At 39.1% G+C, this 16,629-nt stretch overlaps 1 protein-coding gene across 1 annotated transcript in view; it reads left to right on the plus strand.

Annotated features, from left to right (window-relative positions):
- Positions 1-16,629, plus strand: part of HERC2 (HECT and RLD domain containing E3 ubiquitin protein ligase 2) — a 119,139-nt gene that overhangs the window by 4,248 nt on the left and 98,262 nt on the right. Inside the window, exon 3 of the mRNA XM_074168238.1 lies at positions 8,231-8,345. Within this exon, the coding sequence (XP_074024339.1) occupies positions 8,231-8,345 (115 nt within the window). The remainder of the gene's footprint in view (positions 1-8,230; positions 8,346-16,629) is intronic.

The raw sequence follows: 16,629 nt of genomic DNA on the forward strand, positions 1-16,629 counted from the left end.
GACCTCTTACTGTATGATTTACAGCTGCTAGTATAATTTTGAACTGATTAGAAACTTTTTTTTGTAATTAAAAATCTAAATTTCCTGGTGCAGCAAAATTGAGATATTCTGTGTTGTCTGAAAAAACACAAACTGTTATAGCAGCTTAAAAATTAGGATAGTTCAGCTCAACATGAGGTAACATCAGTTGTCAAATATGTAATATGAGAAGATATTACATATATCAATAATATGTGGATAACACCACAATTAATGAAATAAACCTATGAAGTTATAAAACAGGTGGATTTTAGTACAGGTCACTTTCATGGGTCGTGTTTAGCTTAGTTGCTAGAAAGGTTAGCTTAAAGGTAACTTAAAGGTAAAGGTATCACTTAAATTTCCAATTTATTTTTCTAGATTTGGATTAATACATTCAAAACCACCTACATATTTATGTCTCTTACTAGTAGGAACCATCACATTCACAGCAAAATCTGTGTGTAATGGGAGATTGTGTTTTAGTGGCCATTTCTAAGGAAGACAGCCTTTTTTAAAAGAGGAAAGTATGAAAAATATACAAATAGAAGGGAAGATTACAATTGTTTACTTAAACCTGGATACCCAGTTTGCTGTATCAAAGTATGCTTAAAATAATTCCAATTAAATAGATGTACCATACTACTAATTCAGAACCTTATGCAGAGAACTTTAATTAGTGGTGGCCGAATAATGAAAAAACAGAGTTGCTGTCAGCTAATGGTATGCATGTGTGTGTTCGAATGGTGTTTATTAGTCTGCTTATTCTGGATCCTGCAGAGAACTATTGTGCTTAGTAGCAGGGCTTACAGATGAAAAACTTCCATTTTCCTAAAGTGTGGAAAAAGACTTTAGGCAACAGTCAAGGTGTGAGAGCTGTCCACAAGAGCAATATGATGCCTCTTCATCAGTTTTCATTGAGTTTGTGGTTGGCAGGCTATTTCTGTTGTCTTTTGCCACAGAGATGAGAGTGAGTTCTTTAAAATGAAACAGCCACCTGTAAGAGGTGCATTAGTCTGAAACCTTTTTACTTTCCATTCAAAGTTAAATTTGGCGTTTTGATTTTCATGAAGATGCCACTCTTCTAGTATCTAGATCAGTGCCTTTGCTTGTAAGAAGATAATGTAAATGAACCATATCTTTGTTAGTGAAAGTTGCTTTCTCTGTTTTGTTGATTTCCTGTTAACTTTCTTCTTAGTTTTGGTTTTCTGATCAAAAAATGAAGGGCTTATGTGGAAGTTCATATAGAAGACTGCAAATGAGAACTCCTACATTTTTGAAGGAAGTGAGGTTTGCAATAGGGTTTTAGTGGTGTGTTTTTTTTTTTTTTAATTCTTTAAAAAAATGAAATAATGCTGTCCTTCCAAAATAAGTGATTTCCAGAGGGAGGGGTAAGGACTATATGTGGAGTGATAGGTTAGAGAAATTACATTTAATGTTTATGCAAATATTTGGTCTTAAACAGAACTACTGTTCTGCAAATGGAGAAAGAGAATTTGTCCTCTTAAGTTTGAGGAAATTGCATAGTTTTTCTTTGCATATCACCATTAACTGTTAATAAACTTATGGGAGACTAGTAGACTGTTATTATGGGCGGATTTCTAGTTTAACTCCTAGTCTGTTGAAGTAGTGTGGGGAAAAGTAGACTTTCCTGTCTTTGCTATCGGGGCTTTAGAGCAGTATGTTTAGATCTAATGATGTTTCACTGTGCTTTGCATAGGTGTGATAAGCAGCTGTGCTTTCAGGGCATGCTTCAGCAGGGAAGGAAGGAAGGAAGCTAGAGCAAAGTACTGAAGAAGATGACAATGAAAAAGGAACAACAATTGAATGGATTAAAAAAAAACTGAAAACAACAGAGAGACTTGGGAAAGGACTTACTGTTCTGTGATTTTCTTCAGCAATGCTGAGATGAAAAAAAAATCTTGTTTTTTAATCTATTTGTAAAGAAAATTTTTTTCTTTAACGTAGTCTTTAAAATGCAGCCAATGGCTAATGCAGAAGAAACTAAGTGAAAGAAAAGATTCCTTCCCCCTCCACCCCACTGGCAATTCTAAGGGGAAGATTATTTAAGTGGCTTGTATTTTAAATCCATATTGACATTTTGTGATTATGAAGTCACTGTCTTGAATTTCCAGTGCAGTTATATAATCAGGAATCTTACCTGAATCAATCCTTGTCCTTTTGTCATTTTCTTTTCCTGGCGTCATTTTTTCTTGAGCTCAAGTTAACTTTTAAAGATGCTTCTATGGTTTCTGCCGGAAAGTTTATGAAACCACATCAAGAACATGATCTGCTGTACCACATGGAGTACCTTTGTCTGACTTAAACAGTTGACTTTAGAACAAAATCACAGCTGCTGAGTATTCTTAAAATAACTTTCAAAGCACCACTATAATTTTGCTTTTAGTGAATTCTCAGAAGCTTATCCAGTTATGGTTGCTAGATTTAATTTTCTTGAAATATAAGGAAATGTTAATGTCCGTGTTTTATTCTCTAAGAGCTGATGGGGATGGATGGGAATTTCACTGCCAGTGTTGGAGAATGGCAACAGCATATGCCAGCAACCAACCTAGATATCCCTTTGACTTACCAAATATTGTACCAGACAGAATAAATTACAGTTTAACTGCACATATAAGATTAGCAAAAGATTAGAGTGGGGGCTGCCTAGTTTACAGTAGAATTTCACTTTGAAGTCTGCTTAGGCCCTTGCTTTTTTGGTGTGAGATAATTGAGCAGGGCTGAGATAATTAGATCTATATGGGAAGTATGAATTTGGTGAGATACATGCCTCACAAGTGTGCAGAGACCAAGATATGGCCTGGGGATGAGAATGTGTGACAAATGGTGGAAGTGGCTTGGGGTTTGTGAAGGTGAGGTGCATAGGAAGTGACGATATGTGGCTGTGGTCTTATCTGAGAGGAGGTCAGGAGATGCCATGGGAAGAACAAGGGAAATTTTGGGCATGGGGAATGCCACTTGATTTGGTGGAATGAGTAGGGGGATTAAGAACATGGGATCAGGTTGTAAGGCAACGGATAGTGGTGATGGAGCATGGAGCTTCTGTTATCTCAGTCCTGGGAAGGCAGCTCGTAGGTGGTGGGGCAAGCGGTGACTTCGGGTCCTTGTGGGGTTTTTCAAGAGCGTACATCTCTGGAACTGTTGCCAGTTACAAAAGTTCAGTGAAAACTTAATTATTCTTAATTTGTCAGCTTACTGAGTTTGTCAAGTTCATCCCTTTAAACATTCACATATGAAGTTACTAAATTATTAGAATGAAAGATGTCCACATAAATCAAGCAATCTAGTGAGAGTGTTAGACTTAACAAAACAGTCAGGTACTCTTGTACTCGCAACGCCAGTATGGCAGAAAAAAATGAAGACACCAAATGTGTTTTTCTTCTCTTGCATTGTACCATCGATTGCCTTGTGAACTTTCTTTAAACAATTGGGTGTAAGAAGAGCCATGTTTTTGAAGAAGAGTCATATTTTTTCAAAAACAGAAACCACAGAGAGGTGGTCTTTAAATTTGTTCTGAACAGAGTTCTGGTTCTCCTGTCTTGGCACTTGGATATATTGATAGACTCCTTGCAAATGACTGAGTGCAAGAAGTATTGGTGGGAGCAAAAGAAGAAAGTAATATGCGCTTGTGCTGGCTAAGATAGTCTTAAAACTGTAGAAAGGAAGAAAAGCAGGATTGTGTAGTCAAAGCAGATACTTGACTTTTCTGCCATACAGTTGACTTAATGTTATCTTCAGCTACTAGTTTCACAGAATCATGACTAGTTGAGGTTGGAAGGGACCTCTGGACGTGATCTGGTCTAATTCCCCTGCTCAGGCGGGGCAGCGCAAAACCAGTTTCCCAGGACCACGTCCGAATGGCTTCTGAGTATCTCCAAGGATGGAGGCTCCACAACATGCAAGTGCTCAGTCACCCCCGCAGTGAAAAAGCATTTCGTGATATTCAGAGGAGACCTCCTTGTGTTTCAGTTTGTTCTCATGGCCTCTGGTCCTGTCAGTGGGAACCGCTGACCAGAGCCTGGCTACATCTTCTTTACACCTTCCCTTCAGGTATTATATGCATTGATGAGTGTCCTGATGTGGGGTGGAGCAGAGACAACTTCCTCTTCTCTTGCTTATGCTTGTTGCTGTGGCAACCAGGGTCAGCTGACCTGGCTGTTTACCCCATGTTTGCACAGGTGGGGAGGCGTGGACAGGTCAGGTGACCCAAACTGACCAATAGGTTATTCCATCCCATCTGCCATGCTCGCTATAAAAGCTGAGGGATCAAAGGGGTCAGGATGGATGCTTCTTGAATGGCTCTCTTTCTTTGATGACTGATGCCCGAGGAAGACCCTGTCAGTTTGTCTACCTTTGATCCCCATCAAGGTGTTCCTGAATCCAGTTCCCATTCATCACTGAGGCTAGTCTGGAACTTTCCCAGTGCCTGCCAGTGACATCTCCCTGGGAGCTTGATATAATTTTTTTTTTTTTATATATATATATATATATATATATATTTATATATATTGTATCTGTTTCATTAATGAAATATTAATAATAAAGTAAAAAGGAAATAAAGTAGTTTATGTTTTTTTCCTAAACTCATAACTCTTTGTTTCTCCTCTTCCTCTCCTTGGAGTGAGATTTGGTGGAGAGCGTCTGTCGTTTTGTCATTGGCCAACCCAGCCCAAATTATGACAGTGAGTTCCCCCCCTGAGCCTTCTCCAGGCTAAACAGTCCCAACTCTCTCAGCCTTTCCTCATAGGAGAGATGTTCCAGTCCCTTAATCATCTTCCTAGCCCTTTGTTGAATTCTATCCGGTGTGTCCATGTCTCGCTTGTACTGGGGATCCCAGAACTGGACCCAGTATTCCATGTGTGGCCTCACCAGTGCTGCGTAGAGGGGAAGGATCACCTCCCTCAGCCTGCTGGCAACACTCCTCCTAACTCAGCCCAGGACACCCATTAACCTTCTTTGTGGCAAGGGCACGTTGGTGGCCTTGTGTTCAACTTGGTGCGCACCAGGACTCCCAGGTTCTTTTCTGTCAAGCTGCTTTCCAGCTGGGTTACCCCCAGCATGTACTGGTGTCTGGCATTGTTCCAGTTTGCACTTCCCCTTGTTGAACTTCATCGGGTTCTTGTCAGCCCATTTCGCTAGCCTATTGAGGTCCCTCTGGATAGCAGCATGACTTTCTGGCATATCAGTCACTCCCGTTTCTGTTGGTTGAGTGAAATATTTCTCTTGGGCTTATAGAACTTTGGGATCATGAAAATAAAATTGCTTGAATAGTTTAGCACTTGAAACCTCAGACTTTTCTTTCACTTTTTTGGCTATCATAGTGTTAGTGCACTGTTTAATATCTCCTGAATGTCAAGTAGATTAATAGTGAACTTGTTACAGTTTGAATTGAGTTGCCCTCAGGTAAGAGGGATGAAGTGGTTGTAAATTCTGTTTCTTAATTGTCCATTCAGTTGGCTGGTTTGATTATTGCTACAAAAAAAGTCCAGTGTTCCTTTGCTTTCAAACATGTCTCCTTTTCTCCCTTCCCCAACACATACACCACCGGCAAAACGTTAACTACAACCAGGATAAAAGCAAAATTGTTTATCTGAAGGCTGCTTATGGTGTAAGCTTCCACACGAGATATTTGTAGAAGGAGGGGGAACCCTCTGACCTATAATCTTGGTGGTTGCTCTATCTTTATGCAACATACCAAGAAAATGACTTTGATAAGAATTTTAACACCAAACCCGAGGCAGAAGAAATTTTGTTTACTTTTTCAGTGTTTAGTTGCTTGAAAGACTTGGGTGAACTTTGTGCCATGTGAAAGGATTAGAGGTTAAAACAGAGAAAACAATTCTTGATTCTCCTTTACAGCAGTACTTACAAAAGTAGTATGTTTTCTGAAATTAAACAATGCTGCATTATGAAGAACGTTGAATTCAAAGCCGGTAGGCCTTTAGATTGCAAGCTTAAGGGCTGTGAGAATAATTTTTCATATCAAGGTGATATGAGAATGTAAAATAAAAATTATTAAAAGCCAGTTTAACAGACAAATATCTTAACTTTGTGAAAACCGTAATTACACAACCCATCTGGAGGGTTGCCCTGCTCCCTATTTTTCAAGCTTGTATTTTTGCATAGGTTGGCATTCAACAGGTGAATGCTTAAAAAAAAAAATATCTTGTATGACATATGAGCCCAAAATAGTGACAGTTGTGTTTAGCTATTTTTTGCAAGAAAAAAATTGTGAAAAATAGATTCCTTAAGTGCCCCACTGAAATATATGACCACATCTGATGAAGGAGAAAGCGAATGCCATTTATCTTTGAAATATTAATATACTGGGAGCAATGCAAGAAATTCAGTCAATGGTGATTATTTTTTCATTGTTGAAATGCACGTTCAGACTATTACATTTTTTAAAAAAGAATAAGCCGAATGTAAAACTTTTAGCAAAACACGGAATCTTTGAAAAAGGTGTATGTGCTGTCAAGCCCTGAAGAACAGGGACTGTACCTTTCAGTAAAGCATAGTCACAGTGTAATTCTGGTGCTGCACCATTAATAAATTGCAGATAAGTTGAATAATGTTTAGCTCGTGCTGTGTGAATTCTCTTTGTTCTTATCCCCCTGAGATCAGGAGATAGCAAGTGAAAAATACATACTATGTGTCGGCTCATATTTTATGCTGAAAGAAAAACGGTTGAAGTTATTAATATGTGTTGGAGTGAATTTCTGAAGTATGCCATTTGAAGTCAAGAAGATACTATGGTAATTTAGTGTGTTACAGTGGTGTCAAAACATGCAACTTGTCTTTAATTCTTCATGTTAACTGAGATTAGGTAGATCAGCAAAAGACTTCCCTGCTGGTGGTTCTGACTCTTTAACACCTGCAACCTTTAATTGTTAAAATATCGTTAGGAAATAGATCACAATAAAGTATAAGCAGACTTCAGTGTATAAGGGTAAAGATTTTCCAGCAGTTGTGTAAGTAACATATTTGTGTTACTCCTCAGTTAGAACACTTTGGATTTGAATGCTAGTTACGTAACACAAAGATGCTTCTGAATAAGCCTTCAGCAGTTGCTTTTTTTTTTTTTTTTTTTTAAATGTCTCCACTGCACCACTTTGGTATGCTAAAGGTACTCTGTTTTTCAATTTCATGTGCTCCCCTCCTCCTTTATGCTATATGGTTGCAAATTATGGCCTGGTTATTACGGAATTCTCTTGGGAATTTGACACCTGTTATGCAGCATTTTATAAAGCAGAGAACATAATCAGTCGAAGACAAGTTATCCTGGTCATTAGGATCCTGCAAGGGAGATCCAAGTTGATAAATCATTAGGAGACTCTTGTTACAGCGGGCGCTTTCATGAGCGCTTCCAGCTAGCACAGCCCTGCCACTTGTTCTATCGCAAGAATTTGTCCTGTTGCCAGTGGTGGTGTATTGTGAACTGAGCTGGGGTGAGGCGGCCCCTTGCTTTTTCCCCCAGGCACAGCTGGTTTTAGTCTTGATGGGTTCCATAATCTGCTTCAGCAGATGAGCACGCATGTGCGTTGGTCTGCACCGGAGAGGAGGCATGGTAGCAGCTGGAAGGAGGAGGGAGGGCTGTGAGAGATGCTTTGCACAGCAGGGCCGGTTTGAACTGGATAAATACGTTTATGAATCTGTGCCTTGGAAGTCATGTGTTCTGGTTGAGTGCCCAGCTCTTCGGTTGCTGGTTTGGAGAGGGGACTGTAGTGACTTCCTTCAAGCTTCCCTGTTTTGTGACTTTATGCAGCTTGGCTTTGTTTGGATAGCTTTTTGTGAAGGCAAAAAGGACACGCCGCCTCATGCCCCCTGGATTATTGCATGGTGTGATCTCGAATGTGTGGATAGTTCTGAGGTGACCAAACTATGCTTTTGGTGTATTTAAATACAATGTATTTAAATGTAATCTATACTTGTTGTATTTGAGCCTATTTTAAAAGTTACTGCTTTGAGCTTTTAGTCGGAAAATACCATAGATAATCCTGAAAAGATCCCGAAGATCATTTAAATCCCAATCGTATACACACACGCACACAATGAATGTACCAGTGAAGTGAGACGTGTGTTCTTTCTTCTGGTACGAAATATAAAAACTGATGCATTTTAAATGTTAGCTTGACTTGGTTTGAGAGAAAATTGTTGTGTGTAACTATATATCATGTATTATTTTTAACAGCTTGCTTTTACACGAGATGGACTATGTGGCTTGTGGAATGAAATGGTAAAAGATGGAGAGATTGTATATCCTGGAACAGAGTTAACGCAAAGTGGTGAACTACCTCCAAGAAAAGGTATGAATTTTTAAATTTTTTTTTTTTTGTTCACTTTTTTCACCTTGATGATGAAATTGGAATTCAGATTTCATACTGTGACAAAACTCTGGTTAATTGTCACCTGTCTATACAATTTGCAGGTGTTCGTGTTTTGAATTAAATATAATTGAAACTGATTTCTTAAAAGTGTACAGAAAGGTAATGTTTTAAGCCTTTGTTTGAAGGCTTAAATCTATTCCAGCCTTCTGAAATTAAACTTCATAACTAGGCATGTTATTATGAGAGAGGTTTGGCAGTGTCCTTTTGTTTGGTATGCTTGGTCTGTTTACAGCTGAAGTTTCTGTTTAAAGGAAGTGGCCTGAGGAATGGGGTAAAGCTGATACTGCTATTTCTAATTTTGTTTACAATCTTCATAAAGTGACTAAAAGGTCAGCTAAAAAACTGTCCAGAATCTGACTGAGAATGTAGTGTTGTTCTTTTTTTTTCCTTTTTTTTTTTTTTTTGCCTTCTAGTGAAAGCAGTTCAAACACTGCTAATCCTACAAATGGCAGAGTAACGCATCTATTTAGAGAGATTATTTTGGTCGAGGTGGATTTTGTTTTGTGATGAGTTTTTCCAAAAATTGAGTGATTCTGCTATTGCCTTTTTTTCTTCTGCTGATTGTGGTGCTCTTTTGACTTCTTATTGAACAGAAAACTAACCGGGTCAAAAAAGGAAAAGGTTTGTTTCCTAATCTGCCTGAAATGGGTTCACCTATTCATCTGAAATGGTCAGATAAGTTTTGTCAGTAATTCATGTGACCCTCGAATAAATGAGGAGCTCTCTAGGAGAAGGGTGAAACTACTGCCTTTGGTAGCAGTGAACTATTATTTCAGCTTCTGTTACTTCCTGTACTGTATTGTTCGATAGATGGGATATTTCAAACCAGTAATGCTTGATTCCATATGGAGAGAATTTTTTTTAGTACCTATGATTTGTCTCCTTTAAAAAAGCTGGGGGGTAAGAAAAAGAAGTCTTTTTGACTAGAGGAAGTTATTTCTACAGGAAAAAGAAGAAGGGGGTAAGAAAAACAAAAGCCTTTTTGACTAGAGGAAGTTATTTCTACAGGAAAGAAGCTAAAATAATTAGTTTATGGGAGGAGAGTGAGTTATATGTTACTTTTTATCAAGAGTATAAGCTTCCTAGGCTGTGTGTGGCTGTGTGCTTTAGTAAGGACTAGAATTATGCTCCTAACTGTTTCAGAGCTAGGAAACTTTTTTGTCCTTCTTCTGATGCTCACCCTGCTAAATATTATTGTTGACACTGGATGAAAATACAACTGATCTTATCAGAAGGGCTACTACAGCAGCTGGTCATGAAATGAGTGGAGGTAGTTTAATACTTTTTTTTCTTAGGATTGACTAGTTTAATGTGTATTACTAAAAGACATAAACTTGATGCAGTGGAGGGTTATCCCCTAAATGAACCATGTGAAATGCTTTCCTATTCACTGACAGCTCATGGTAGACGTGTTATGACAGTCGTGGTACAACATTTCAATATACTCTGCTGTCAGGTAGCAAAAAGATAACAAACATCTGTAATAATACAGACAATATATTAAAGTAAATACCTGCTTTACAAATGAAATTGATGCAATTTCCTCTTTTTGTGCCAGATACTTACACTTTTTTTTTAGAATTGTACCTGTGCGGGTCTTGACAGAAAACTGTTCTTCTAATATCTTTATAGCTAAGTAGCCACAGAGGATGGGGATTTTTGTTAGTTATGGTGCTGTAGTGCTTTTACCGATTCTGAGAAAGCTTATAGAAGGATGTCATAGTATAATTGCTATTTGTTTTCAGGTGAATCATTGAAATGTCAGCTAGGAAAATGCAAGCTGTCAGTTTTGATCCAAAATGTAGACAGCAGTATAAAAACCGGAAGCACTAAGCGAGTCAATCATCTGTGACTTCACATGTTCATCCACGCTTGGGACACCTATTCTGAATAATGATGGGTTTTTTTAAATGAAATTTTAATAATGAAGTTTTTTTAAAAGTGTTGAGTGTATGTATGTACATGTCATTTGCAAGGATCAAAAAGGTATAAAGTGTTAAAGGCTGTAGGATACTGTTACCTAAAATTACAGAAATTCTGAGAGCTTACTGTGGAAATAAGGCATTTATTTTACCTTAAAATGTCAGTGATCCAGGCTGTGATGAGGCTTTCAAAAGCTTTCTTATATCTGTTTGTGAGATTTCTTTTTTCTCTTTTTTATACAAGACCCTTGTTGTTTCCAGTACTGTGTCCACTGCTGTCCAGTACTGTGACCTTAGCCAGCTGCCCACCCAGCTGCTCGCTCACTGCCCCTCCTCAGTGAGAGAGGGAGAAAATAAAATGGAAAATCTTGTGGGTCGAGATAGAGCCAGGGAGATCACTTACCGATTCCTGTCATGGGCAAAACAGACTTGAGTTGGGAAAAATTGATTTAATGTATTGCCAATTAAAATAGAGTAGTGGAGAGTAACAAAGAAAAATTTAAACAACACTTTCCCCTCACCATTCCTTCACAGGCTCAATGTCACTCCTTTTTTCCTGACTTTTCTAGCTGCCCACCCCAGTGGCAGAGGGGGATGGGGAATGGGGTTGTGGTCAGTCTGTAACAGTTCGTCACTGCTGCTGCTTCTTCGTCATGCTCCTGATCCAGCATGGGATCCCTTCCACAGGCTGCAGTCCTTCGTGAACTGCTCCAGCATGGTCCTCTCCATGGGCTGCAGAATACCCGCCCTACTGTGGTCCTCTCTGCCCACCTCAGGGAATTACCTGCTTCACCACGGTCTCTTCTGTGGGCTGCAGGGGAGTATCTGCTCTGGCATATGGAACACCTCCTCCCTGCTTATTCTGTGATCTTGGTGTTAATATGCTGTTCCTCACTTGTCTTTCTCCCCGGCTCCTCCTCTGCCTGTCTGTCATTTTTGCCCTTCCTTACACGTGCTCCCTGAGGTGCCACTGTTTTCACTGAGGGGCTCAGCTGTGTCCTGTGGTAGGTGCATTGGGATCGCTGTGTCTGACATGGGCTAGCCATGGCCTGTCCTCACAGAGAGGCAACCCAGCAGGTGTGCCCCCCTGCCCATACCAGAATCTGGCCATCTACACCCAATACGCGCATATGATAGGTTAGGTATTGGTAACGAATGGGCGTAGAGATCCTTTCTAAAGTGAGCATTATGTGAGTTTCTCGGCATTTTACTTCCTTTTACCAAATTCTTTGACTAGAGGCGTGTTCAATATGTTAGAGAAAGAATAGAGTTCTTCTAATATTTTGCATTGGATGTCCTGTGATTTTGAGATTTCTGAAATATCTTGATTTTGCATCATCTTTACTTTTGCCTTTATCAATAAAGGGATCAAAATAGTGGCAAGGTGCTCCTGGCTAAAAGCTGAAATAGTCTCCAGAGATGCCATCCACAGAACATGCTCCTTCATCTGTTCACTGCTCTGCAGTTATTTTGCCTGAACCACAGGCCTGAGAAAAGATGGTGTTTGGGATGACTTGGAATCCCTTCTATCTTTGATTTTGGTTTTGCCTCCTTAAAAGTAGCTCTGCGTACATCAGTTTTCTGACACCTTGTGATTTTCTTAAACATTTAAATCATGAATTGGACTTAAGTAGCACAACTATTCTGCCATTTTGTTCCTCTGGAGGGGTGAAGTGTAGGTATTAAATAACACAGATTGCATCTGTTCTTTTTCACAACTGGAGTATCTGTCATCTTCTACATAGGTACTGTGAAAACACCTATTTCTTGAAAAGCTCCAGTAGTTTAGAAATTTGAATATAGCTTTTTCAGGCTCTTAACTCTTAGAATTAATGTATGAATTCTTTTTCAGTGAAGTTAGCCTTCATAAATGCCATTGTACTGGTCTGCAGGATTGGTAAAATATAGTCATCTTTCTCACTAAACTTGAGCTTTGAGAAGAAAAAGCTAATCAAGGCTATTTCTGGTCAGTGTTGATCAGATTTGTGTATTTGATTCCATTAGGCAGTAGTGAATCTTGGAACCAGAAAAGTTGATGGTCAGTTTGTACCTCTGAACTTGCAGCTCGAATTGAGTTCCATGAAATTAAAATCTAGAATGTTTCAGTCTGTTTAGTTGGTAGTTACTGTTTTTGCATAAATGATTTGCAAATGTAATTCAAGAGACGAGGTAAAAGTACATCTCAGTAATGAGATTTACATTAAAAGCAATATATTTTAGTCTCAGTACTCATATTCTGCTGCTAAGTTGACTAATTTGGAGATAAAGAGGAGAGGTTGCTGTAAGTAGTCCTTTTTATTTGGGCTGTTTTGAGAAGTTCTGATTTATGCTCATGCGTTGTAATCCCTTTTTCTTCACTAGTGCTATAGGTCTGTTGATGCTGACTGGCCTGCTCAGAAGAGGCATTCCGCTCTTTCAGGGGATATCAGCAGTGGAAATAGACTGGAAGAACATGCTATTGATAATGAACAGCATTCCTTTTCTCTCTAGGAAGAATATGCAAATAGTGTATTTTTTTTTCCCCCACTGTTAGCAAGAACATTTGGTTAGGAATAACCTCTCTGTTTTTTCTTCATGGCACTTTCAGAAGAATGTGTTTGATAAAAGCATTCAGCAGAACGTATTTGCATGTTTCCAAGTATCATCTGAGGACACAGCTGTGACAGTAGTGATGTCCAAATACAGGTGCACTTGCAGCATGGCAAGTGCTTAAAAAGATAATCAGGCTGCCCTCAGGAAATTTGGATCAGATTAGTATGTTGCATACTAGAAGCTGTGTACTGAAGATAGTAAAAAATATTAAATAATGTTATTTTTACTAAATTCTTAAGTTAGAAAACTATTATTGTAATTTTTTGAGACACATGAGTCAACTATGCACTAGGCAGGTCTCTGTTTTTCTGTGGGTTTTAAGTTCCAGGGCAAAAATACGAAATCATCAGCTTCATCCCTCTGTCCTGCCTTCAGTAAACACTGGGGCTTCCTCTTCTCTTCTGTTCCCCCTTTCTGGAAAGTTGGACCTTTGTCAGTCTAGTGCTGTTGAATCCGCAGACTTCATTCAGTGTTGCACCTGCATATAGGTAATAAAGTCCAAAAGGCACAAGCAGTTCCAGAGAGGCTGGCAAAAACCAAATCTTTCTGGTAAGAATAGCAGTATATTGGAATTGATTATGGATGCTACCGTTCAAAACACGTATGTATCAAACTGTAGTAAGTGAGCAGGCTTGTAGGCTGGCTCCTGCCTTGAGCCTCCTTTCCTGTGTATGAAAGAACTTGTTAAAAGTGAGGAATGCCTCTTTACTCTCCCTCTTTCCTGGTTTCCTCAACCCAGCTGTAGTGGCTGCACCCAGCGGCTCAAGCGTTCAGTACTCAGCTGTGAGTTGCTGTACTCTCTTTGCAGGTCAGAGGGAAGTTCTGCAGTCACCCCGTTGAACAGTTTGACTTTCTAAGTGTAAAATGCTTTATTGCATATTCAGCATATAATTTAACAGATAATTTAAAGGATGCATTTAAAAAAAAAAAAGTATACCAGGAAATAGAAGAAACTTCATTTCTGGTTAGGAGAGAGAATCTGAACTTCTGCACTTGGAAGGCTGTGTAAACATGGTTTGCAAATGGTTAAGCATGCATCCTTCCTTCACAAATAACTATCAGTTAAAGTTTATATACATACGTATATGTGTGTATATATATATGAAGAAAAGCTCTTTGGCAGAGAAAAAAATTATTATTTTGTATTGCAGCTGAAACATTTCCTGAATCTGGGACCAAATACTATTTGAGAATGGTTGTACAATGCAGCCCTTGCCTAAAGCACGCTGCGTAACTTTTTTCACCTTGTGAATGGCCACACCTGTTGGGAAACTGTTGCGGGCTTTTTGTTTCTGCTGAGGGATTCCGAACTCTATCAGTTCATTGGCATTTAAGAGCAGCACAAGATCATACTGTAACGGGTGCCAGAGGCAGCTATGCAGTGTCAGTTATTTTCTTCCTTGAATAGGAAATGTAAGTTCCACCTTTAGTTGCTTCCTTTTTATCCTCTGTTTATGCTGGATTAGGCTATTGCTGTGGAAGGTAGAGCACGCGCTGCCAGCTACTGTGGTTTGGGAGCTAACTTCTAATTGAGGATGGTTATTCAGTCGCTCACTTTTAACTGGCTAAGCATACCTACCTCAGTTTGGAGGCTTAAGGTTGTAAAGCAGAAAGTCCCTTGAGGGAAACGTTACATGGTTGTTTTTTTCCACCACAATACTCAGCTTCAATCTGAGAAGAATGTGACAACCTGTTTTAACTTCACGGCAGCATATTTTTGCATGCATTGTTTTGAAAACTTTCTTATTACTTGTTATTTTGGCCTATGCTGGCTTCACTCAAGATTTCTTCTTCTCTGCCCCGCTTTCTGAAAAATCTTTGGCATTGCCTTTTTAAAAATCCCTTTCTTTAACCATAACTGAGATTTCACAGTTACGATGTCTGTTGTTGCTGCTTTTGATCAATACCGATACCAACTTTGTCCCTTACGGTGCAAGTGTTTGGTGGTTGTTGTGGTTTTTTTTGGTGTTGTTTTTTTTTTTTTCGCAAGTATAGTGAAAAGTCTTTGGAACAATTTGACATGTGCTCATGTGCTTTTAATGTGAATTTTAGCTCAGGTCTCTCTTCTGGTTATACAGACAATGAAAAAGAGAAAGTCCCCCTTGTGGATTTGCATGTCAAAGTTGTTTTTATACAATACAAAGTTTAAGTTCCAGCCTGGGCTGGGGCCTTCTCTATTTGCAGTGCAGAGTTGGGCAAAATGACTAAGTTCGTAGCCCTTTGTTGTCATCCTTTGCCAAGGATCTGCGAAACATAGTGTCGAAGGCACAACACCCTTCTACCCACTAACTAAAATCCCAGACCCTCTGGAGTGTGTCTCTAGATGTGTGGGTGAGTGGCGAAACAGTGAGATTACGGTGTAACTGTGGGAATACTCTGAACTACTGGAGCTAAACAGGGTCCTTAGTCACTGGTTGAACTCTATAGTGGAATTGGTGTTTTTAATATTATTTGCTTGTGCCTTGGAATAGAAACAGCTAGATACAGTCACATTTTGGACATGTGTTACAATGCTGGTGATGCTGTACCATAGGCTATTCCATGGTGTTTGAGAGAAACACTTATACTCTATGATTTCCACTTACAAGTGGGATATCCAAACTGCTTTTTCCTGTTCTCAAGTGACCTTTGCTATCCCCTCCTTAGCTCACAATCTCAGCTGCAGCACGTTGTGCTGCAGTTATGTCTCCTTTTTTTTTTTCTCCTGTGCTCTTTCAGTCTTCATCTGCCACCTCCTGAGCACTTGCATATGTTATAGGCTGGCTTTAATTTACAGTTTGGCACCTTACACCTTGTAATTAAGGCACCTTAAAAAAGTTTTATTTTGGGAGGTGCTATTGTCTATAGCTTAATAAATTTTTAACAGAGGCAGTCACAGATATAGTTATAACCAGATTAGACATTCGCTTTTTTTCAGGCCAGGTGGAAAGAATACTTGAATGTTTTTGTACACTGTGATAGGTGTATTTTGGATTTTCTGAGGTAATGAGAGCCTTTGATCTCCAAGTGGGGTCATGGTGACTGCAGGCTGCAATCAAATGTGCTGTGTCTGGCTGCAGCTGTAAAACTTGCTTATTATGCTATTTTGAAATATGCTGCTACAAATGTGAGATATGAAATAAGACAAAATTCTAATGCTTGTCTGGCTTGTTTTGGCCGTGACATTTGGGAGGGATGTCTCTGTAGACTAGGTTGGCAGATAGGAATGGAGGAGCAGTTGTTTTTAAGAGCCTGGTGAAAATGGCTGGAACTAAACTCTTCATTGGTAAGTTGCAAATGCTAGACTTGAGAAATTTTGGGGGATATTTTTAGAAAAGAAGGTCAGGGTGAGCAAAGCAGTTGCCAATGTGGCCCTTAATTGCAAGGCAATCTCATGCATTGAACTGACTGGAGGTATGGGTATGGAAATCCATATCCCCAATATGAACAAGGAGAGACTTCCAGCTGTCTAGTTCTACTGTGTTTAGAAAATTGGAACTTTCATGCAGCCTTTGATTACAGAGATAAGTGACTAATGTCTCTGTTCTGTCTTTATGAAAATGATCTCAAAAGGATTGCAAATGCTGTTTTGTTGCTTGGGCAGAAAGTGGTGGTATTATTTTCATCACTTGCTGTTAATTACTAAGATACTAGATACGTTACAGATGTTGAAATACTGTTGCATAAAATTAGTGTAAATGCCAATATAT

This window comes from Numenius arquata, chromosome 1 (genome assembly GCF_964106895.1).
Source record: "Numenius arquata chromosome 1, bNumArq3.hap1.1, whole genome shotgun sequence".
Taxonomy (NCBI): Eukaryota; Metazoa; Chordata; class Aves; order Charadriiformes; family Scolopacidae; genus Numenius; species Numenius arquata.